Source organism: Portunus trituberculatus, chromosome 38, assembly GCF_017591435.1.
Source record: "Portunus trituberculatus isolate SZX2019 chromosome 38, ASM1759143v1, whole genome shotgun sequence".
NCBI lineage: Eukaryota > Metazoa > Arthropoda > Malacostraca > Decapoda > Portunidae > Portunus > Portunus trituberculatus.
In genome coordinates, this window is record NC_059292.1 from 19063858 (window position 1) to 19089513 (window position 25656).

The 25656-nt window shown below is 40.5% G+C and overlaps 1 protein-coding gene across 1 annotated transcript in view; it reads left to right on the forward strand.

Annotated features, from left to right (window-relative positions):
- LOC123514889 overlaps window positions 1-25656 on the forward strand; it is a 564015-nt gene that overhangs the window by 179629 nt on the left and 358730 nt on the right. Inside the window, exons 10-20 of the mRNA XM_045273148.1 lie at window positions 4749-4855; window positions 5329-5487; window positions 5799-5929; window positions 6849-6923; window positions 7223-7506; window positions 11033-11252; window positions 11747-11998; window positions 12394-12543; window positions 22736-22856; window positions 23659-23781; window positions 23843-24076. Coding sequence (XP_045129083.1) covers window positions 4749-4855; window positions 5329-5487; window positions 5799-5929; window positions 6849-6923; window positions 7223-7506; window positions 11033-11252; window positions 11747-11998; window positions 12394-12543; window positions 22736-22856; window positions 23659-23781; window positions 23843-24076 — 1856 coding nt within the window. The remainder of the gene's footprint in view (window positions 1-4748; window positions 4856-5328; window positions 5488-5798; window positions 5930-6848; window positions 6924-7222; window positions 7507-11032; window positions 11253-11746; window positions 11999-12393; window positions 12544-22735; window positions 22857-23658; window positions 23782-23842; window positions 24077-25656) is intronic.

Genomic DNA, 25656 nt, shown 5'->3' on the forward strand with positions numbered 1-25656 from the left:
CGCTGGCTTCACAAGCCAGATGACCGGGTTCGATTCCGGCCGGTGGAGATATTTGGGTGTGTCTCCTTTGACGTAGCCCCTGTTCACCTAGCAGTGAGTAGGTACGGGATATAAATCGAGGAGTTGTGACCTTGTTGTCCCGGTGTGTGGTGTGTGCCTGGTCTCAGACCTATCCCAAGATCGGAAATAATGAGCTCTGAGCTCGTTCCGTAGGGTAATGTCTGGCTGTCTCGTCAGAGACTGCAGCAGATCAAACAGTGAATTACACATACATACATACATACATACATACATACATACATACACACACACATACATACATACGTATGTACATACATACACACACATACATACATACATACATACATACATATGTATGTACATACATACTTATATACATAATACATATATGCATACATACATACATACATATACAGTCAACTCTCGATTAATGCTAATTTGAATAGCGCAGTTTTGATATAACATGGCTTGATGTTTAAGGATAAATGATTAAAACATTTATTTGATTTAATGCAAGTTAACTTGACTTAATGATATCATGCGCACCCACGCTGCTTCTGGTTGGAGCCGCACTGGGCTGGGATCCAAGAAACTTAATAACGAGTGGAGTAATTTCCGGCCGCTAAATGGTATCCATGAACACATAAGAAATATATTGTTGCCAAAGTAACGAGGGTGTTAGTAGGTTGCTGGTAAAACCACCTCCCAAAGATGTGTTACTGACTCATATATACATTTGTGTTCACAAAACATTCTTATTAGTTTTTTACAAGCTTTACCACAAAGAAAGGATTGTTTTGTGATAAACAAAGTGAAATGTTGTCAGGAATATAGGAAACAAAGCAGGAGATGAGGAAACATTGAGATTGGTGGCAAGCACTTCTTTGTCTTCTTCTTGACCCTGTTTACCTTGTGTGTTGCTTTCACCACAATATTTGTGTTTCTGGCCCTTTAGTGCCTTCTATATTGAAAATAATACCTTTGTTTTCATATATAATCATACCATGAGTATCACTTTGACTCCATGGCACTGAGTGAAAGTTTAGAGATGCTCTGTTCCTCACACTTGTGAGAAGGAACAGAGTGTCTCTAAAATATCACTGCCAGAATCAAGATGATCCTCAAAGCATGACCATGTATAACTACAAAGCTATGCTATCCATTATAGCAGGAAATTAAGTGCCGGAAACATAAATATTGTGGTGTTAGGAATACACAAGAAGAAGAAGATGTGGTCGCTGCTGATCGCAAACGTTTCCTTGCCTCCCACTTTGTTTTCCATGTTTTATGCAAAATTTCACTTTGTTCATCACAAAACCTTTCTTGGTGGTAAGGTTTGTAAAAAGCTAATAGAAAAGTTGTTTTTTTTTAATATAAATGTATATGTGAGACCTCACTCTCAGTCTGGAGCTAACCCACAATGAATGGATTGTATCTCTGTGTTTTCACTGAGTGTCCTATGCTGTGACATCCAAGAGTCCTTCAACCCCCTCACAGGAAAATGATTCAAAGAAATCAAGGAAGAATATGACCATTGAAAAGAAGTTGGAAGTGTTAGATTGTTATGCAAGGGGAGAAAAGACCTCATTGATTTTCCATGTGACGGGACTGAGGGAGAGCAAGTTGCATCTCATCAAAGCTAATAAAACAAGAATGTGGGCTTTTATTTTATCTGTAACTTACTGATGTATTTAAAGTTTTGTTAAGGTTCGAGTAACTAAAACCCAAAAATAGGCAGACTTTCCCAGTCGCCAGGAATGTAACCCTCCCACACAATTGTCTTTCTTTTCTATGGGAATATTATGCTTGAATAACATGATTTTAAATACGTAATGTGACGTGTCCAGGAATGCAACCCTCATGTTAATCGAGAGCTTACTGTCTACATATATATATATATATATATATATATATATATATATATATATATATATATATATATATATATATATATATATATATATATATATATATATATATATATATATATATATATATATATATATATATATATATATATATATATATATATATATATATATATATGCCCCATAGGCTTAATGTTATATTAACATTAATGGGCCGTTCATTCATGTTCGTTGAACCCTAACATTGACCTAACCTAACATAATTTTCTTGCCCATTGATATTTATATAACAATTGTTCCTATTTGGCATGATATATATATATATATATATATATATATATATATATATATATATATATATATATATATATATATATATACATATACACTATTTATTTATTTATTTATTTATTTATTTATTTTTTAGACACACACACACACACACACACACACACACACACACACACACACACACACACACACACACACACACACACACACACACACACACACACACACACACTACAACTAGGTAAATACACTGACATAGAAACATATATACATGGCCAATAGCAATAATGGGCCATTATACATCTTTTCATTGAAGTAAATTATTATTAGCGTAATTTAAATTCTACACTGTAGAGATAACAGATCTTGACTTTGCAAAATAACAATGAAGTGATTTTGAAGCTGATAAATTGTTAAGTTTTTCTTAAGATGCTCAAATGTTTATTTAGTTATGGCTTTTGTTGGATAGTGAAGAGTACCTATTCATATTGTATCTTTAAAAACTTGTTAAAAATCAGTAATAGTTTATAACTGACTTTTTTTTAGTATCATCCCTTGAATTATAAATGTATTTTGTAGATATACTAATAACTGAATGCAAATTAAGTAAACTTCAATTTGTTGTTTATGCTCGGTTTGATATTGCTCAGATTTTACAACATAGCTGAAACATAATGCAGTGTTTGTTTTTCTTAATCATATGCTTTACTTTCCTTCTTCACAAAGAAAAGAGTTGAGATTGTGAAATTTGTGCAATATGTGTCACTTTCAATGGTGTAGTATTTGTGAGTATTTTGTAATAATACAGATATCATGCTTTTTAATTGTAATTGCCTTTGCACTGATTATGCTTTCCCAAGCACATCCTTTTTCTGCTTATTTCCATGCCTTCAGAAAGGAAAAAGGAAAAAAAGAGAGCAATATAAGAGAGTTGGTAAGAATTGTTGTGTTTATTGTATGATGTTTACCAGTTGCTAGTATCAGTGTTGTCTTGTCCTCCCTTTACCAAAAATTAAATGAAATATGATAATTGTAATATTAGACATGATTAAAAGGCATCAATTTTCAAGGAATAAAATCCTCCTTGATATTTTTTAAGAATTTGAAAATAGTATATAGTGGTTATCATTGTCACCACCACCACCACCACCATCACCATCATCATCATCATCATCATCATCATCATCATCATCGTTTACTAGTGACCCAAAAGACAAATTTAATTTTGATGGATCAACCTAGTAGTCTAATGGAAAATATCCTAGTCACAATGAGGTCCCCATTATACAAGAACCCGATGATATGAGATGTGTAAATCAGAGATTATTATTTTTGAATGCAAAAAATCTGATTATCTGAGCTTTTAAATCCAAGGTTGTGAAATTGCAAAGTTTAAAATGTGCATCTTCCTGAACTTTCTTGCAAACACATCTGGACTGTATGATGTATGATTATTCAGATGTACAGGGACAAGTTTTTGGGAAGATAACTTTACACCTCTCTTTTGTCTCCTGCCTATTATTTATTGCCCCTGCCAGTCCTCTTTTAAACTGAACTCATTGTCTCTCAGACTCCCACCCATACCATTTTATTGCTTATTATTATATTTGTAATCTATCATCATTTTGTTTGGAAGCTTATATTCACTGCAGTAAAGATAGTATGTGTCACTTAATGTGACTGATCAGTGTTTGGATGTGTGTTAGTGCTAGTATGTTCTTTCATCTGCTATCTTTGGTGGGGTGTTTTGATTGTGTCACATTTTGATTCTCAAATGCTAACTATGCCTCCCAAGTGGCCAGTGAGTTCTACTATGAGTCCCAGTACTAAGACTAAGCAAGCTAGAGTACCAGTAATACTTGTAAAGAAGGTAGAAATTATTAAAAGGAACAGGATTGGTGAGTGAGTAACCTTCCCCAACACATTAGCTATTGGTGAGTGTTATGCATGCTTTATGTGTTTGGTTTATGTAAGGTGTTCTTTTATGCTGTTTTCTCTTTCTAGTTATATAGACAGTTCTGTGATATATTTGATTTATTTGTTATTGTACATTTTATCTTTTAAACTTTCCTCCGACATGGGTCATGGAATCCAATCCTTTTTCATCATTTGTTATCTATTTCATTATATGAGACTTAACTATTCAAGCAGTTCAAGTGGAATCTAGCTGCTGCTATCATTGAGACCTCCCTTAACTTGGGTTCATACAACCTTTGTGTCATGTCCTCTATTTTTTAGGTGTTTCCTTATGATCTTATTCCATAACTTTTCTCTATTGATTACTGCACCTTATGTGTCAAGGTTTTTCTTTTTAGGTTGCTCATCATGACCTCAGGTTATTGGTTTAGTGCTGTTCCATATCTTTTCTAGAATGTGTAAAGAAACACCTCGTAATTTTCATTATATTTTATTCTCCATCAGAGAAAACCCTATAATGTACCTTGTATTTTAGCAGAGTTCTGCATATGATATCTTTTTTGTAACATTTTAATGTTGAAATTGGTTTTTGTTGTTACATATACAAATATCCACATGTAATTGCATATGACTATCATCATGCCAACACAGAAAAATTGCCCACATCTTATTTAGAGATGATTCCATGGTTTTCTCCTCCCATAATGTTTACCATGCACATGCACAGAGGCTAGCCACCTCAATAGCCATCCAGAACAGTCAGTCATTTTTCTTTGTTAGAACAGAAAACAGCTACTCCTCCCATTATCTCGGTTAAGTGTAGTTTGCCCATTGTTGTGCTTCATTTTCCTTCTTTGGAGGGTACCATGTCTCACTGGAAGTGTTGTAAGTATAATGGTTACCTGCTTGGGGAAGAGTCAGACCTGCATTTCCTTTGCTTATCTCGTCAGCCTGTTTGTTAACTGTGCCACTGATAATCATGTGATGAGTGTCAGCACTTTTTAGAGACTCATTTAAAGATAATGTTTCTTTATGCTAGCTCAGTTGTCAGCTGTTTTACTTTCCTTCATGGTTTCCACTCTCTGGTTTTCTTCCTTCTGCTGGATTTGACAGGGAAGTGGGCTTGCATGCTGCCCTGCTTCCTGGAAATTTGCTGCCCCTAGTTGTTTCTAGGCTTCCTCTGGCTTTGGACCAGAATGGACTGCAAACTCTGTTTTGTGCCTTTCCACAGGGTTTGCAGGGGCCAAAGGGGTAAGTTTGCTTTTATCCATTCCACCTTTTGTTATGGTGTCGGCTTTCAATGCAGTTGCTGATACCATTGTTGTGTTGGCAACTTTTGATGGTGTTTTGACACTAAAATCAGATGTGCTCTCTTGTTCTGCCACCACAGGTGACATTAGGATGGGTCCCCAGAGGATTATGTTCCAGTTCCAGAGGTCACAATGGGCCCCAACTCCATAGCAGTGACTTAGAGTGTTGACATGACTCTTCCCTCATTATTAGAGTTTGAGAGAATGTGCTTTCAGGCCCTGCCTCAACATAGGAAGTCCTGGAATAAGGGGGACTGGTTACTTCTTCCTTGACACAGGCAATCTGGGTGGGTCACCACATTGCCACTGTAGAGAGTCAGGTTGTTAGTTTGGGTTATCCTTTATCAATAGAGTTTGCAGGATTGAGCTCTCATGTTCTGCTCCAACTTAGGACATCGGGGGTGTCCGTTCAGTTATGCTCTGACAGTGGAAGTCAGGGTAGGCACTGGTGCCACAACTGTGATTCAAGTTTTTGGAATGAGCTTTTCCTCATTAGTGGAGAGTGAAAGACTGTTCTCTCAGGTAGCTCCCTGACATGGGTTGTCAGGGGCATCCTGATGTGTTCTGCCCTGACAGAGTAAGCCAGGGTAGGCCCCAGTGACACAGTGGAGAGTCAGAGTGTTGGCATGAGTCATCTCTTATGAATAGGATAGGGATGGGCCTCGGTGCCACAGTAGTGAGCCAGGCTATGGGTACAAGCTGTCCCTTACCTTCAATGGCAGTGGAGGATGTTTTTCGATTAAAGCCACCATCAAGGGTTGGATAGTCTAGACTCTAGACTCTAGTAGGTGAGGTTCATGCACCCCTTTTGTGAGTTTAATCTGAGTGTGAGGGAGTTCTTGGAACTGCCTGAACCTTCTCATTCCTCCTTGCTTGTAATAGTTTGTGTGGGGGACACAGGTCCACAGTGTTGAGGGAAGACCAAACAAAACATGGATAGTCAGGATATATTGGTACACAGGGTGAACCAACGGGTCTGCGAGGTGTGGGGATGACCCCGACGGCCATCACCTCCAGACTTGCTGTGACCTGACACTACAGGTGTTAGAAACAGACGACTGAAAAAAGGGGTCGGATAGACAGACAATGGGAGACATATAAAAATACAGACATTGTAAATAGATAACTGAGTTGTTAAGAATACAGACATCAGAAATATATACAGTACCCTCCCGAGTTTAGCGCTATCCGAGTTTCGTGATCCTTGAGTTTGGCGCTTAGTCCTAAATTCTTACCATCCCGAGTTTGGCGCTGTATCGCCCCGAGTTTCGCGCTGCTTTGACAAGTATCGGTCGCGTTTACTTCCGGGCGGCGTCACGTATGCTGCCCCAAGACTCCTGCAGTTGGCTGACTGAGCTGACCACGTGTGCACGCGTCCTTAGCCCTCTTCCACCAGCATCTTGATAGTTCTTATATGCAAGCTAATTAATTGTGATGTCAGGAAATAAAGGAGGCACTGCAGCATGTGGCTCAAAGAAACCTACTTCGGCAAAAGGAAGCAGGCCAGAGAGGCAGGGTAAGAAGAAAAGACTGTTAAACATGAAGGAAAAAGGCGAAGTGTTGGATAAGCTTGATGCTGGAATGGGACCTGTTGCCGTTGGAAACTTGTTCAACATTAGTGAGTCTACTGTTAGAGGAATAAGAGCGAAACGTGAGGAAATAAAACGTTTCCTGGAAGACGCTCGAGGGAGCTCTGTGATTTAAGTTGCTCACATCACGCATCCTACAAGCAAGTTGATGGTAACAACAGAACACTATTTGAAGAAATATATTGTTGACAAAAATGACCGAAATGTGTGCATATCTTCTGGTAAGGTAAGACAGAAGGCAAGAGAAATATATGCTGCAGTGGCACGTAAGTTAAACATTGACAATCCTCCACCTTTCTCTGCTAGTAATGGCTGGTTCTCAAGGTTAAAAAGACACTCGTTCAAGAGGGCACGATGTCTGGGTGAAGCAGCAGACGCATCTACAGAAGAGGTGGAAAGTTTCATTGGTGTCTTGAAACAGATGACTGGGGATGGCGGTTATGATCTCCGTCAAATATTCAACGCCGATGAAACGAATTTGAAAACTTTGCTAGCGGACCATGCTCCAGAGTGAGATTATGTGCTGTTAGAGTTCTTATTATTTCTTTTCTCTTTTTGTTCTTTTCAATAAAGTGTGTATCCCAGTTTTTTTCGTCTTAACAAGAGCATTCTTCACTGAAACTGAATACACCCACCAATTTATCGGTATTTTGAAATAAGGGAGTAAAGTGGGGAGGAAAAAAAAATCAGCTTCGTCCCGGGCCAGAATGAATAAGTGTTTTTACATTGTTTTCAATACCCCGAGTTTAGCGATCCTCGAGTTTGGCGCTATATCTTAAGAAGAAAGCAAGCGCTAAACTCGGGAGGGTACTGTAATCAAGATGTCAAAAAACATCAAGAATTGAAACGTCGAAAGGTACAAAGAACAATGACGGTGAAATTACATATAAGTGTAGAGACATAGTAAATACAGGCATCAAAAATAGATAACCAAGACGTCAAAAATACAAAGAACTGAGATCTCAAAAAATACAAATGTTGGAATTATGGAAACGACAGCCTTGGAGGTGTCGGGAACATTGAAGACTGCCAGAACAAGACATCAAAATATTGTAAAGACAACTATGTAGGTGTCAATGTAATGAGAGACTACCATAAATGCTGTTAGAATATTTTAAAGACTACCATGTAGGTGTCAATAAAATGAAAGTACAGACGAGTGGAGTATCAAAAGTGCAAAACATACATGAGCAAAACATAAACAATGCAATAAAGCTGTTTTGATGCAGTATAAAATATGAGAATATATAGAAAATATATAGTACATAATGCATATGAGAAATGCAATAGACAAAGCATGTAACTAAGCTGCAATGTTACACATAAATAAGGTACATGAGAAAAAAACATCAAAGGTATATGTAAAGAAAAGTTTGCATCCTGTCCTGCTGAAAGTCGTCCCTCTGAGCAAAACAGTTTCGAAATCCCTCCCAAGAAATAAAACAAACAACAATACTGGGACAGCAAACAATGGAGGGAAAAAAAAATGCAACTTAACCTAACATTAGGAAAAATGATAAATGCACGACATAATTGTAAGATTAAACAAATACTTGCCAAGTGTGAAGTTTGATCGTAATTTCACGAACAGTTTAACTGCGTCACTTAGGATTAAATGAGATGCCCGCGTCATCCGCCACACGCCAGTCATTCAGAGTGTAGGTTTGAGGAAGCAGCAAAAAACATTAATAAATATAGCACATAAATCACCCGGTGATTTCCACATTCAACACTGTGTAGGCAGAGGGAAGGGAAGGGTGGGCATTTAATCCTAAGTGACGCAGTTAAACTGTTCGTGAAATTACGATCAAACTTCACACTTGGTAAGTATTCGTTTAATCTTACAATTTCACTTCACGATAGTTTAACAGCGTCACAACGAATTCAATGATAGCTTTAGAGTGATTCATCAAACCTACAAGAGAAGTGTTTTGTGGATACTGTATATATACACATTTCAAAACAATATATAGTTATTTGAGAGGTATACAACCTGAAACATGTATGTATGCATAAAACAAACACAGCAATCCCAAAAAGATGCTTTAATCAATTAACTCCAGAACAGAAAAAACAGAAATACATTGGCATAACAGTGCATAATTTTATATACACAAGAAAAGAGATAAACCTGACAAACAAGAACTTAAGACAACACAGCATTTGCAAACTGACAATGTTTATTTAGAAGTCTTCTGTAATATTTTGCAAAGGTTGATGCATTGGTCCAACCCACAGAGGACAAAATGATGGATAGTGGGAGCTTCAGGGCTGCTTTACTGGATGAAGCTGATCTGGTGGAATGAGGAGAAAACAGAAAGATCATTGCCAGTAGCTCTCATTATATCTTTGGTCCAACGACGTAAAGTGTCCCTTGATGCCAATTGTTTCGTTGTTAGAAAAAATCTGGTAATATTTCCCCTTAAGCCTTTCGTTCTGTCAAGGTAGTGTAAACTAGTGGTGAAGACACATAAGCGTCTGTCTGGTACATATACGTCAAAGACTAGTTCTGACATATGATTACCAGGCCTAGATGTTTTGAGAGGGTCTCCTATTCGGAACGAAATCCTAGAGTCTGAGATACTCATATTCCTGATGTCCAGTAAGTGTAGTGCTTGACCCCGTTGGCCAGATGTTAGGAGCATTAGCATTGTTAATTTCCTCGATAACTGGATGAGTGATAAGTCTTTATCCCGGCCTAGACTCTTTAGGTGATCTAAAACCAATTCCAGATCCCAGGTGGATTGAAGGCGAGCAAGGGATGGTTTCTCCTGGAAAACTGCTTTCATAAACCTGCGAACTAAGAGGTGCCTCCCTGCAGGCTGACCATTGATAAAAGCTACTGTTGAGATGGCTGACTGGAGTGTGTTCATAGAGCTATAACCTCAGCCTTTCTCTTTCTTAAACTCGAAAAACAAGTAATCAAGCAAAACATTTACAAGTGGTGAAAATGGATCAATTTCCCTCCTGCGACAAAATGACACCAATCTTTCGACATGTTTCCCATATTGTGGTTTTGTGCTCTTTCTCCACGAGTTAAGCAGAAATCTGGGAACCTCTGGCGAAAGGCCTTGATTTTGGAAGGCTTGCCTGATAAAACCATCGCTGCCAGGATTAACTTCTGCGCCTGTGGATGTACCAGGGAGGGAAGTTGCGGTAGGATCAATGAATGTCAAGGGAGCAAAAGAGGAGTGCTTACCAGCAGTTGAAGAGCTTTTGGAAACCATACTTGGGTCGGCCAAAGAGGTAGGATTGTCAAAACTGTTGCCCTGTCCGCCTGTATCTTCTGCAATACTCTGCCAATGATCCTGAATGGTGGGAAGGCATATAACTCCCCATTATCCCAATTGAGTGTGAAGGCATTAATATGTGTAGCCGAAGGATCTGGCTTCCAGGCAACATAAATGGGTAGCTGAGCATTGATTCTAGTGGCAAAAAGGTCAATATCTGGGGTATAAAAGGTCTGGCACAGTAACTTGAAGACCTTGGGCAATAACATTCATTCTGTATCTAAGTTTTTTACACGGGATTCTCTATCTGCCTCAACATTATAGAACCCCTTTATATACTCTGCTGACAAAGTAATCCCTCGTGACTCAGCTCAAGCAAAGATATTTTCTATTACAGTATTAAGGGCAGGTTTAGTGCTGCCACTCCTGTCTCTACAGGCAACAGCTGTGGTGTTGTCCAACCGAAGGCAGATATGAGTATCCTTGAAATCCCTCCATAAAGATGTGAGGCCCAACAGAATAGCTTTCACTTCTAACACATTAATATGATCTAATTCTACATGAGCCCAGTGACCTCCGGTCTTGGTATCTCCTGTTGTTGCACCCCAACCAGTCAAACAAGCATCAGAGAACATTTCTATCTGGGGGGAAGAAGATTGTAGGGACTTAGATTGAGTGTCTATGTTGTCAATCCACCAAATGATTAACCTCCTAGCATGATTATCCAGGGTAATTGTGGAGTGATAATCCCCATGATGTCTAGCTAATTCTCCATTCCTAACAATCTCCAAATATTTATACCTCAGTGGGGCCAATTCAACAGCAGGGTCAGAGGCCACAGTTATTCCAATAAAGGAGGCCAAGTCATGCAAAGTGACAACACCCTTTAGGAGAAGTTTGCCTTGCTTTTTTATGTGCTCTCGTCTACGAGAAGGCAATGTGACAGTCATATTGGCAGAGTTTAACAGTACTGCCAGGAATTTCACCTCTTGGGTGGGTGTGAGTACAGATTTTGGAACATTGATTGTGAGCCCTAGCGAGTCAAAAAACTTCATAGCATAACCCACATTGATCCTTAATTCCTCTGCTGATGAGGCAATAAAAAGGCAGTCATCTATGTAAGAAATTACACAAATCCCAAGTGTCCTGAGGTGAGAAAGGACTGGTTTTAATAATTTAGTGAAAACTCGAGGAGCCGAAGTCAGTCCCTGAGGAAGACGCGTAAATTGAAAGCAGTCATTCCTCCAAAAGAATTGCAGCCATTTCCTATCTCCTGGAGTAATAAACACAGAAAAATATGCATCTTTGAAGTCTATAGTAGAGAAAAAACAATTAGGTTGAATTAACTGAATCACATCCTTGATGGATTCCATTTTAAAATGTATGTGTGTAATATGTTAATTCAGTTCTTTCAAATTCAAGATAACCCTGGCTGAACCATCTTTCTTAATAGTTGGGAATACATTAGAGATAAAACCCCGTAGTTGTGGTTCACATCTTTCAATGATTTTGTGTTTAAGGAAACCCACCATAGCAGAATCCAGGGCAAGAGTGTCTGCTACCGAGAGGTGAAGTGGAGAAGGAATTCCTATCTGCGTGGGCAAACTATCAAAGTCAAGAATTCTACCATCCACAACATCATGGATCCATCTGTCCTTGGACAGGGCTTGCCAATGCAGCCTGGCTACATGGATTTTGCCACCCACAAAATTTTCAGGAGTGTTGAACAAGGGGCAAAAAGAATCACTCATCGGAAGCTGGTTTACTGGGAGGTGGATAGTCTATGCATCCCCCTCCCCTGGGATGCCCTGTGGCCTAAAAAAGGCTTCGCCTGGGGCCTTGTTCTGTCCTGTTGATAGTGTTGCCGAGGCAACTGCTGAGAATAAGAGCGACGTGGCGCTTGTCTGTGCTGGGGAAACTTCCTTTGGCCAGTAGATTTGTAAGGACGGAAGAAGGGCCTTCCTAACTTCTTTGTCTTATGGATATCGTCGCACTTCTTGGCAACGTCAAAAGGAAACAACTCATCTTTGCCAACCTCGCAGTCCCACCTGCAGAGATCTACAAGGGCCGAATCGTGCAAATGGATACGTGCAACTTCTTCCCTAAGGTGGTTAATATAGTTCACAGAGGAGATCAAAAGTCTAAGGTTGTTATTAAAACCATGTAGGTAGCTGTTGATAGAACCGCCTTTCCGATCCCCTATATCACTTATGCACTGAGCAATGGGTACCAGTGCCTTGGAAATCAAACCATTGGTATAGACAAGTTGGGTGTCGAAAAGGTGACCCCCTACACTCATGGCCTTAGTGAGAGCAGAGTTGGTTGAAGACACGGTCACGTTCGGGATATTGCTGGGCAGCTTGATTTTCCCACAGGTGAGTTTCACACCCTCAGATGTAGGCCGACGTCTCAAACTTGTATTGAGTAAGGCAGCCAAGCATTCCTCACCGTGGAAGTGGCCAGAGAGCTCCTCAAGAGCTTTAAGGAAGTCAGCGTCGTCCTCGGTCACATTTGGGTCAGGTTGCGCACAATTGAACTGGTCCTGTTCATCCATGCAGTCTGGGACGTGCTGGGGGAGTTCTCCTTCCTCACCTTCCGAGGAAGACAGGGTGTGGAAGCCAGTGAAGTCGTTTCTGGGGACGTCCGAATCTGAGCCTTTCTCAAGCTTATCGATCAAGCTACCTACTTAAGCACTCAGCCTGTCATACCTGTCAGCCATAGATTAGTAGGCAGAAGGATCGGAGACATGACTCGGCCCTGCCACTGGTGGCGTCGCCGTGGCGTCTTCTGTCGGTCCAGCGGCCCCAGGTCTGTTTTGGTCGTTTGATGTTGCGGGGTCTTGCCTATGCAACGGCGCTGCCCTTGGGCGAGCACTGCAAGCTTCAGGGCCATCCTTCCTTTTCTTAGCGTCCTTCTCAGGGGGGAGCCATCTCACGCCTTTTCCTGTCCGAGGACGAGGAGGAGGAAGAGGAGAAACGCCTTGGCATCCCTTCTCACGGTCTGCCATTAGAGGGCTGCAAATAAAAGCAAAGCTCCGGGTCACACAACAGGGCAGACACCAAATAATGATCCAAGGACCATGTATAGCCAACAGATTGTTTACACTGAGGTGTAGCACCAGATAAAACAGATGAGGTGAAGGCTTTCCAGGCCAAACTCCTTGGAGAGTGCCGGTAACCAAAATAAACCGCAGACGAGGAGCGACGATGTATACAGTGCGGCAGCTGGGAGCGAACTGGCGTGTGGCAGGTGACGCGGGCATCTCATTGAATCCGTTGTGACGCTGTTAAACTATCGTGAAGTGAAATCAACGTCGTTGTGGCAAAAGAGTCAAAAGCAGTGCAAACTCTGCCATAAATAAAATATAACTCAACCAAACATAAGGCAGTAGAGTCAAATGCAAGACATGCTCAATCTTACAGAGGCAAAAAAGAGCATAAATTCTTCCCAAAGGGCAAGCAAAAGTGTAAAAACTCATTAGGGATAACAAAAGTACAAACATATATTAGGCTTACTGCATAAAGTTGCATATGCTCTGAAACTTATGTTATGAAAATAAAAACACTTTGAAACTCATTGCATAAAAAGAAAGTAATTTGAAGCTCACTGCATGAAAGTAAACATTGTAAAGTTATTGCATTATAATAAAGTACAGGCAATCCCCGCTTAACTAACGTTCACACAATGAAATTTTGCTACAACAAACATTTCCTTTTACTACCATCTGCTTATATAACGAACACCAAACTCGCTTTAACAAAATTTTATCCAGGTAATTTTTTCCAAGTTTGAAAGCCCCCCCGTATCACGCAAGCCGACAGGCTTTTGAATACACCAGTGCCTCTCGTGGACAAAACCCGCACCACTCATTCCTCCTACCCTTCCCCACTCTTAGTTCAAAACAATAACAGAGTCCAGCAGCAACTTGTCTTCCCTCACTCAACATGCCACCAAAATGCCCTGCAACCAGCCCTGCAATGTTGCTTAGCGTTGCTAAGAAAACCAGGAAGTCTCTTACTCTCGAAGTGAAGCTGGATATTATTCACAGACACGAGAGAGGTGAGAAAACTAATAGTATTGCACGCCACCATGGCTTAACTCCATCTGCTGTCTCTACTATTTTCAAGTCAACAGATTCTATTAAGAAGGCTGGTGAGACCGTATCTTCCTTGCAAGCTAAAAGAACCACCTGAACTCGTAACTCTGCAATGAATAAAATGGAAAGCCTTGTGAAAATGTGGTACATAAGTTTTGTATGGGGTACAATGATGCACCCTTTGTTTACATTCCACAGGTTGCCGGCTAGCGTTTTTCCCTCTCTACTCTCTCTCCTTCATTAATTTAAGATCATCAACATTATAAAGGTACTTACATACATTAGTGTACATTATAATGACTTAGTCTTAAATTAAACTGCTTAAATGTTTAGCTTCATCATTTTTACTTTCAACCTTTTACTGTACTATGATGCATTTTCGCTTTGTTTACTCTCAATGGAAGTTCAAGTCAGGGATCAAACTAGTTATAATTGGTTCAATTAACGAAAATTCACGCAACAAAGTTTTTAGGAACGTAACCCGTTCATTAAGTGGGGGTTGCTTGTACTTTGAAGTTCACTTTATGAAAATATTAACCCCTTCAATACAGTGACGCCTATGTAGGCGTCATGAAGCCCCAGTAGCATATACGGTGACGCCTCGTGGCGTCATATTTCTTTCTGAGCTTTCTTCAGTTCAGTTGTCCCGTATAGTGTGTTGGATACCAACTATACATGCCGTATGCTGTCCTTGAAATCCTAGTGCTCCTCCCACCATCCTTGTCTCCACCAATCACTAAAGATAAGCTACATGCGTCCCACCTTGTGTCTAAAATTCCCCAATGGCATAGACTCTCTCTCTCTCTCTCTCTCTCTCTCTCTCTCTCTCTCTCTCTCTCTCTCTCTCTCTCTCTCTCTCTCTCTCTCTCTCTCTCTCTCTCTCTCTCTCTCTCTCTCTCCCTCCTCCCTCCCTCCCCTTTCCTCCCTCCCATCTCCCTTTCCTTCCTCCCCTCTCCCTCTCGAAGATAAGTTACATCGTCCCGCCTTGTAACATTCGTGACACACACACACACACACACACACACACACACACACACACACACACACACACACACACACACATGGGACCAGATGAAGTCTCAGGCAGAATACTGAAAGAATGTAGGGAAGAACTAGCAAGTCCAATATATAACATCATAAAATGCTCAATAGAAAATGGAACAGTGCCAGTGGAGTGAAAAAGAGCTGAGGTGGTTCCCATATATAAGAGCGGAAGGAAGGAAGAACCTTTAAATTACAGGCCGGTATCACTAACTAGTGTAATATGCAAGATGTGTGAAAAAGTAATAAAGAAGCAATGGATCGAGTTTCTTGAAGACAACAAAATATTATCAAATAGCCAATTTGGTTTTAGAAAAGGTCGGTCATGTGTGACAAATTTATTGAGTTTCTACTCTAGAATAGTTGATAAAGTACAAGAGAGAGAGAGATGGGTTGACTGTATTTATTTAGATCTAAAAAAGGCTTTTGATAAAGTGCCACATGAAAGATTACTATGGAAGTTAGAGGAGAAGGGTGGCTTAAAAGGAAGCACATTGAGATGGATGAAGAATTACTTAAGGGGGAGAGAAATAAGGACGATAGTTAAAGATATGAAGTCAAGTGGAGAACAGTAGACAGCGGAGTGCCACAGGGGTCAGTATTGGCACCAATACTTTTCTCGTATATATAAATGACATGCCAGAGGAATGAACAGCTACATAAATCTGTTTGCGGACGATGCGAAACTGTGCAGAGTCATTAAACAAAAGAGGATTGTGAAATACTACAGGAAGACTTAAACAAGATCTGGAAATGGAGCAAAAAATGGGAGATGGAATTCAATGTGGACAAAAGCCATGTCATGGAAATGGGAAAAAGTGAAAGACGACCAGTGGGAATCTATAAGATGGGAGATGGAGTAGAACTAGAAAAAGTAAAAAAGGAAAAGGACTTGGGAGTGACAATGGAAGAAAATAATCAACCGGTTAGCCATATTGATAGAATTTTCAGAGAGATGTATAATTTGCTAAGGAATATTGGAGTAGCATTTCACTATATGGACAAGGAAATGATGAAGAAATTGATAAGTACTAAAATAAGACCTAGATTGGAATATGCAGGAGTTGTGTGGACTCCCCATAAAAGAAACACATAAGAAAATTAGAGACTACAAAAATGGCTACAAGAATGGTTCCAGAATTTAAAGGGATGGCATATGAGGAGAGACTAAAGGCAATGGATCTACCAACCTTGGAGCAGAGAGAGAGAGAGGGATCTGATACAAGTTTATAAATTGATTAACGGAATGGATGAAGTGGATAATGAGAAACTGATCCTGAGAGAAGAATATGACTTTAGAAGCACAAGATCGCATAGTAAGAAACTAAGGAAGGACGATGTCTGAGAGATGTTAAAAATTTAGTTTCCGCAAAGATGTGTTGAGACTTGGAACAGTTTGAGTGAGGAAGTGGTATCAGCAAAGAGTGTACATAGTTTTAAAGAAAAATTGGATAAGTGTAGATATGGAGCGGGACCACACGAGCATAAAGCCCAGGCCCTGTAAAACTACAACTAGGTAAATACAACTAGGTAAACACACACACACACACACACACACACACACACACACACACACACACACACACACACACACACACACACACACACACACACACACACACACACACACACACACACACACACACAATGAAGAAAAGACCTTGGGGTGACAATTACCAATGACCTATCGCCAGAGAGACATATAAACAAAATAATTGGAGAAGTATTGAACTTATTGAGGAACATAAGAGTGGCGTTCGTATATCTAGATGAAGAAATGATGAAGAAAATAATTACTGCAATGATAAGACCGAGGCTTGAATATGCAACAATACAGTGGGCTCGAACTTAAGAAACACATAAGGAAACTAGAGAAAGTACAGAGGGCTGCAACGAAAATGGTGCCTGACTTAAGAGATTTGACTTATGAAGACAGACTGAAAAGAATGCAACTTCCAACCCTGGAAAACAGAAGAAAGGGAGACCTGATAGCAATATACAGAGTGATGATTGGCATGGAAAAAATGGATAGGGAAGATCTGTGTATGTGGAATGGAAGAATGTCGAGAGGGCATGGGAAAAAACTAAAATGGCCACTTATAGGAGATGTGAAAAATATAGCTTCCCTCATAGAAGGGTGGAAGCATGGAATAGTTTAGACGTGGAAGTGGTCAACGCAAGGAATATTCATGATTTTAAGAAAAAGCTGGACATTAATAGATATGGAGACGGGACAACACGAGCATAGCTCTTTTCCCGTATGTTACAATTAGGTAAATACAATTAGGTAAATACACACTAAAGAAACTTACGTATGAGCGGAATGTAATGTATTCCAACATAAATGGAGTGATATCGGGGATTTTAGAACTCAACGATTACTTGAGGGACAAGAACCCAGATATTGTGGGTCTTACTGAAACAAAACTGAGAGAGGGAGAAGACCTGATGATGGTTGGAGAAGGGAAATATAATGTTTGGAAAAGAAATAGAGTAGGTAAGATGGGAGGAGGAGTGATGTTGCTGGTTAAAAAAGATATAAAGGTGGATCAAGTGAAAGAAGGTATGGGAAAGGCAGAAGTGCTAAAGATCAGAGCAGAAACTAATGAAGGAAAAAAGAGGCACTACATAGTGGTGTACGTACAACCTAAGACAAATGCATGGTCAGTACAGGAATATGAAGAAATGATAAGTGATACAGGAACATGTCTGGAAGAAATGTTGGGTGGCTGTGAACGAACTATAATGATGGGAGATTTTAATTGTAAAGAGGTGTGTTGGGAGGACTGGTCAATGGAAGGATCAGAGACAACATGGGGAAATACACTATTGACACTGGCAATTTGGAGGAGAGGGAGCATCGTCAAGACTGGACTTGGTCTTTAGTACAGAGCCAATGGTCATTGAGGAGATGAGGGTGGAGTGCCCTTTAGCAAAGAGTGATCATGCAGTTTTGGAGTTCAAGGTGATAGATGAAGAGAAATCTAGAAGAAATGAAGAATATAAAGTGGGAAGATGGAATTATGCCAAGACAGATTTTGGAAACCTAAAGAAATTCTTTCAAGAGACAAATTGGATGAAATTCAAGAGTGCTAAGGAGCAAATGAAAAGTGGAAGGAATTTATAAAAATATACAAAGAAGGTGAGAAAAATTTGTACCAATAAGACAACATAGAAGTTGGAAAGCAGGACTGGTTTAACGATAGATGTGAAAAGGCTAGAACAAGAAAAGAGGATGCATGGAAGAGGTGGAGAAGGAAAAGACGGATTAAGCAGTGGGAAAGTTACAAAAGAGCAAGAAATGAATATGTGTTGATTAGAAGAGAAGAAAGAAAGAAACAAGAAAAGGATATAATTGATAAATGTAAAGACCAACCAAGGCTTTTTACAGACATGTGAACAACAACATCAAAAATAGAAAGTATTGAAAGTTTAGAAGTAAATGGAGTATGCAGTGAGGATCCCAGGAAATGGCAGAGGCTATGAATGGATGCTTTCGGAAGGTATTCACAAAGGAGACTGCTTTTGACAAACCACTGGTAATGGAACAGAAAGGGATTATGAAGGAGTTTCAAGTAACTGTGGAGGAGATCAAGAATATGATGGGGAGTTTAGAAGTGAGAAAAGCTGTGGGACCTGATGGGGTATCAGGATGGATTTTAAGAGAATGCAGGAGCAACTGGCAGAAAAAGTTTGTGAAGTAATTGATGCCTCATTAAGGGAAGGTGTAGTGCCCCAAGACTGGAAAAGAGCTAACATTGTCCCAATCTATAAATCAGGTAACAAGAGAGACCCATTGAACTATAGACCAGTGTCACTTACAAGTGTGGTAGCTAAGATGTGTGAGAGGGTGGTGAAGAATAGATGGACAGACTTCTTGGAGAAAAATGACATACTTTGTGAGTGTCAATTTGGTTTTAGAAAAGGCGTTCATGCACGACAAACCTGATATGTTACTATTCGAGGGTGATAGATGTAATACAGGAAAGAGATGGTTGGGCTGATGGAATATATCTGGATTTAAAAAGGCCTTTGATAAGGTACCACACGGAGACTGATCTGGAAACTTGAAATGGTAGGAGGAGTGCATGGCAGTTTACTAAAATGGATGGAAGACTTTTGGTAGGAAGAGAAATGAGAACAATAATTAAGGACAGACCATCAGAATGGGGCTTGGTGGAGAGTGGAGTTCCACAGGGATCAGTGTTGGCACCAGTAATGTTCGCGGTCTACATAAATGACATGGTGGATGGGGTGTCCAGTTATGTGAGCCTATTTGCAGGCGATGCAAAATTGTTAAGAAAAGTGAGATGTGACAAAGATTGCGAACTACTCCAGGAAGACTTGGACAGAATATGGAAATGGAGCTGTACATGGCAAATGGAGTTCAACACGACAAAATGCAAGAAAATAGAGTTTGGCAAGAGTGAAAGAAGAATCAGGAGTATGTACAAGATAGGAAATGAAGACATAAAACCAGTCATGAAGAAAAAGACCTTGGGGTGACAATTACCAATGACCTATCGCCAGAGAGACATATAAACAAAATAATTGGAGAAGTATTGAACTTATTGAGGAACATAAGAGTGGCGTTCGTATATTTAGATGAAGAAATGATGAAGAAAATAATTACTGCAATGATAAGACCGAGGCTTGAATATGCAACAATACAGTGGGCTCGAACTTAAAGAAACACATAAGGAAACTAGAGAAAGTACAGAGGGCTGCAACAAAAATGGTGCCTGACTTAAGAGATTTGACTTATGAAGACAGACTGAAAAGAATGCAACTTCCGACCCTGGAAAACAGAAGAAAGGGAGACCTGATAGCAATATACAGAGTGATGATTGGCATGGAAAAATGGATAGGGAAGATCTGTGTATGTGGAATGAAAGAATGTCGAGAGGGCATGGGAAAAAACTAAAATGGCCACTTATAGGAGAGATGTGAAAAAACATAGCTTCCCTCATAGAAGGGTGGAAGCATGGAATAGTTTAGACGTGGAAGTGGTCAACGCAAGGAATATTCATGATTTTAAGAAAAAGCTGGACATTAATAGATATGGAGCGGGACAACACGAGCATAGCTCTTTTCCCGTATGTTACAATTAGGTAAATACAATTAGGTAAATACACACAAATACAAAAACAACAAATTTTCTAATCTCTCTCTCTCTCTCTCTCTCTCTCTCTCTCTCTCTCTCTCTCTCTCTCTCTCTCTCTCTCTCTCTCTCTCTCTCTCTCTCTCTCTCTCTCTCTTCATTTCCTCTCCTTCCCTCCCTCCCCTCTTCCTCTCGAAGATAAGCTACATGCGTCCGCTTGTGTCTAAAATATTAGCAAATCTCTCTCTCTCTCTCTCTCTCTCTCTCTCTCTCTCTCTCTCTCTCTCTCTCTCTCTCTCTCTCTCTCTCTCTCTCTCTCTCTCTCTCTCTCTCTCTCTCTCTCTCTCTCTCTCTCTCTCTCTCTCTCTCTCTCTCTCTGAAGAGAGAAGCGTCCACTTTCCTCTTGAGGCGATATAGTAACTAAAAATAGCAGCATAATACACAAAGGCGACAAGTATGACAAGCTTATGAGTTTCCAGCTCGGGCGCGTGGCACTACCACCTGTATATCATACAGGCGGGCTTTTTTAACATCCAGTGCGAAGGGGTTAATATACAGGCAACCCCTGCTCAATGAACGGGTTATGTTCCTAAAAAAACGTTCGTTAAGCGAATTTTCGTTAAGCGAACCAATTATAACAAGTTTGACTCCTGACTTTTCCAGAAGGCTTTCCATTTTATCCATTGCAGAGTTACGAGTTCAGGTGGTTCTTTTAGCTGGCAAGGAAGATACGGTCTCACCAGCCTTCTTAATAGAGTCTGCTGACTTGAAAATAGTAGAGACAGTAGATGGAGTCAAGATGGTGGCGAGCAATACTATTAGTTTTCTCGCCTTTCTCATGTCTGTGAATAATATCCAGTTTCACTTTGAGAGTAAGAGACTTCCTGGTCTTCTTAGCAACGCTAGGCGACATTGCAGGGCTGGTTGCAGGGCGTTTTGGTGGCATGTTGAGCATGAGATGACGAGCTGGTGCTAGACCAATTTTGTTTTGAACTAAGAGGGGAAGGGTAGGGGAGTGAGTGGTGCATGTTTTGTTAAAGTGAGTTTGGTATTCGTTTTATGAGTAGATGGTAGTAAAAGGAAACGTTCGTTGTAGTGAAATTTCGTTTTGTGAACGTTTGTTAAGCGGGATTTGCCTGTAATGTGGCCTACTAAAAATACTAAGTGCATGAAAACATGATTTTGAGGCTAAGTGCCAAGAAATTTTGGTGTCTACTGCTTCAAAATAAATCACTTGGAGATTGACTACAGGAAAATACTTTACATCTGAGAAATATAAATATTCTGGAGCCAAGTGCATATAAAGGATAAATATTATGAATGTAGCAAATGAAAAATAACACTATGAAGCTAACTGTTTGAAAAGACATCCCTCCCATGTGGTAAACAACACTCATGGGACAGCAGAAACAAAATGCACAACACCTCATGAGGGAAATTATCCCAAGACACACACTCGCAAACATCCTTAGTTGTAGGCATGGCAGTCAGGGCAGTCAGATCAGTGGCACCAGTGCAGTGGTACCAGCAGTAGCAGTAATGTTAATCGGGCAGGACCACAAGGGGCAGTAATAATAATGGCAGTGACATCAGTAAGGATAACCATGGGAACAAAGTGGCAGACATACAGAACAAGCTAGGATGGTATCATGGCATTAGTAAAATATAGGAACACAAATTCAGGTAAAAAGAGAAAAACAAAGTTGATGCAGTAATAAAGATGTGATACCATAATTTATGAGAATGAGCAAAATACATTCAAAATAATATAATAGAGGCAAGTAAGTGTGTAGAAAAATAAATATTCATTGGTAAATTGGCCTGATAGTAAATAAAACTTTAAATGCTCAGCCCTGGCCAGGAAATCAGGGCTTACTAAAGAAAAAAAATAAACATAATGTAATGTAAAATCATACTAGAAATAATGAATAAGACATAAACAGCCACAGAAAAAGTAAATCAGATATGAAAAAAAAAGGCATAGAAAACATATTACTGATGCAGTAAAAGCCAGCATCAATCACAAAGTGCGGAAGAGACTGGGCAAGGAAATTGACCAATAAGAGTGAGTGTCTGAGGCTCAGATAAGAAGACAGCCAATCAGGAAGTGGCGTTTGAGTGGCAGCAAGTCACAGGATAGGACATAACATGTGGAGACAAGATGGTGTTGTTGTTTTAAATGAGGCTGGACTCAGCCTAGAAAGAACTCAAAATCATAGAAAAATGCAAAATAAGTTTGTATGACATTGTAACTCATGCAATCTGTGGCAGGGAACAGTTACCATATTTACCAGCAGTGACAGAGGCTTGGACAGGAGACTGGGTCCAGACAGCAGAGGAGTGGTGATGGTGACCAGGAACTGCAGCTGGGCAGGTGGGCAGCAGGCGGAAGGTAAACAAAGGATGCCCTCCCGGCAGGAACAGGAAGTCCTTGGCACTCGAAGACAGTGTAGGTATAAGGTAGTAGCACATGGAACAGAGTGCTGGAGAAGAAAATGTGCTGGGCAGGCAGCAGGACCACAGAGCTGGCAGGCAGCAGGGCTAGGAGAACGTGGCATCAGGACTCAGGAACACTGCATAAGATATATTATGCACACAGGAACAGCATATAACAGGCATGTGGCACAGAGCACTTACATAAGTTGCTTGTAATAGGAAGGCAAGCTTGTAAGTAGCAAGGCTTGGTACTTAGTAGCAGCACATGGGTGAGCAGGTCACACATGGCATGGTAGGAACAAGGTCCTCTCCTCAGAGAGGTGGATAAGTCGCCGCTGCTGCCAAATACAGGCAACCCCCGCTTAACGAAGGGGTTACGTTCCTAAAAAACACTTCGTTAAGCGAAACTTTGTTAACCTGTCCAGCTCCGCTGACGGCTGAGAGCCGTCGCGTATGTGTGTAACGGTCAGTCCCGTTGACGGCTCTCAGCCGTCGCAAGTTCTCTACCCTGTATTTTCGTACATAATCGTCTTAGGTTTGTAATCTTGACACACGTTATGAGTCAACATACGGGGCAAGTTTACACTACATGGCAAGTTACCTACAAGTCCTCACTTGTCACTCACAGCAAGAAATATTCACGCGCCGACAGTTCAGGCTTTGTACTGGATGCGGATATACATGGGTGACTTCCCGTGCTGCCCGAGGCAAGAGAAGAGAATTCTTTCTCTTGCTGAGGTAATAGCTATGGTGTTAAGAGTCAGATGAGTACGTCGACAGTGCCTCAGATGACTCTTCTGGGGGAGGAATATGTCCCTACAGCAGAGGATCTGGAAGAAATGGAGCCTCCAATTTTACCATCGTTGCATCGTGGTTCCGGTGTGAGTGCACACTCATACCCTTAATCTCCACCACCTCCACCATCATTACAACTACCCTCAGATGATGATACTGATGGCGATGGCGATGATGAAGATGAAGATGACCCACTGAGCTTCCTATATTCGTTGGGGCTGCAGAAACGAGGGAAGAAGAGAGGACTTGACGGTGAAGTGTGTGGTGACGAGGCTAAGACATTGCCGATGCCTCGATTGCTTTCTCCAACATTACCTCCCATCTCTCCTTTGAAAAACACTTCCAAAATCTACCAAGAACAAAGAGCTTCGCAGGAAAATGGTAATGATTAAGAGATAAAGTATGCAGCTAAGCCCGTATCAACATTGATTAGACGCCGTCTCGATAGTCAAGAAATGACACATCATGACTTCCTTCATGAATCAACATCACCACATGTTGCTAAAACAACTGATGCTCTATTCAGGAACATCCAAACAAAGCAATAATATGTAATATGTGTAAACCACTGCCTGATGTGTGATACTGAAGGACGGGCAACGCTGCACTTCCCTCCCCGCCACGGGCTGGATGACTCACGGAGCATAACCCTCTCTACTGAGTGCTAAATGGCTACAGTGAGTGGTTTAATTTACTTTAGGTGTTATAACTGGGTTTTTAATAGATTTCCGGAAAAAAAAAAAGTTTTGAAAAATTTGGCGGGTCTGGGTATTACCTCATCCCACAACTTTGGCGGGGCTCGATGGGTTAAGCGTTGAACCGATTATAACAAGTTTAACCCATGACTTGAACTTCCATTGAGAGTGAGCAAAGCGAGAGTGCATCATAGTACAGTGAAAGGTTTAATGAAAGTAAAAATTATGAATAACATTTAGGCAGTTAAATTAAATTTAAGTCATTATGATGTACACTAATGTATGTATGTACGTAACTTTATAATGTTGATGATCTTAAATTTATGAAGGGAGGGAGAGAAAAATGGGAAAGACACTAACTGGCAACCTGTGGAATGTAAACAAAGTTTTGAAAAATTGTACCGCATACAAAACTTATGTACCACATCTCCACAAGGCTTTCCATTATATCTATTGTAGAGTCACGAGTTCAGGTGGTTCTTTTAGCTTGCAAGGAAGATACAGTCTCACCAGCCTTGTTAATAGTCTGCTGACTTGAAAATAGTAGAGACAGTATATGGAGTCAAGATGGTGGCCAGCAATGCTATAGTTTTCTCGCCTCTCTCGTGTCTGTGAATAATATCCAGCTTCACTTCGAGAGTAAGAGACTTCTTGGTCTTCTTAGGAATGCTAGGCCACATTGCAGGGCATTTTGGTGGTAAGTTGAGCGAGTGAAGACGAGCTGCTGCTGACGCTGTTATGGGAGTGAGTGGTGCGTGTTGACCACGAGAGGCTTGATCTTGATCTTGATCTTGATTCTATAGGTGTCCCAGGATTTCTCCTGAGGCAGGCCTTAGTATTTGTGGCTTCTGGTGTATTCAAAAGCTTGTCGGCTTGCGTGATACGGCATTGCTTTCAAACCTGCAAAAAATTACCTGGATAAAACTTCATTAAAGTGAGTTTGGTGTTCGTTAAACGAGCAGATGGTAGTAAAATGAAACCTTCATTGTAGCGAAATTTCGTTGTGTGAAACTTCGTTGAATGGGGGTTGCCTGTATGTAATGATTCGTGTGGGGGCCACAGGTCCACAGTGTTGAGGGAAGGCCAAATTTTTTTGTTGGAATTAGATTTTTCATAATGTCAGTAGAAAAAAGATAAAAACGGGTGGGCAGTTCAACTGGGACTTTAGTCCCTGGGTCAATCAGAGTCTGACATTGCGAAATCCAAGTTATCGAGGTTCAACAGTACAGGAATACTCCGTTTAACGAACAGGATATGGGATGTCAA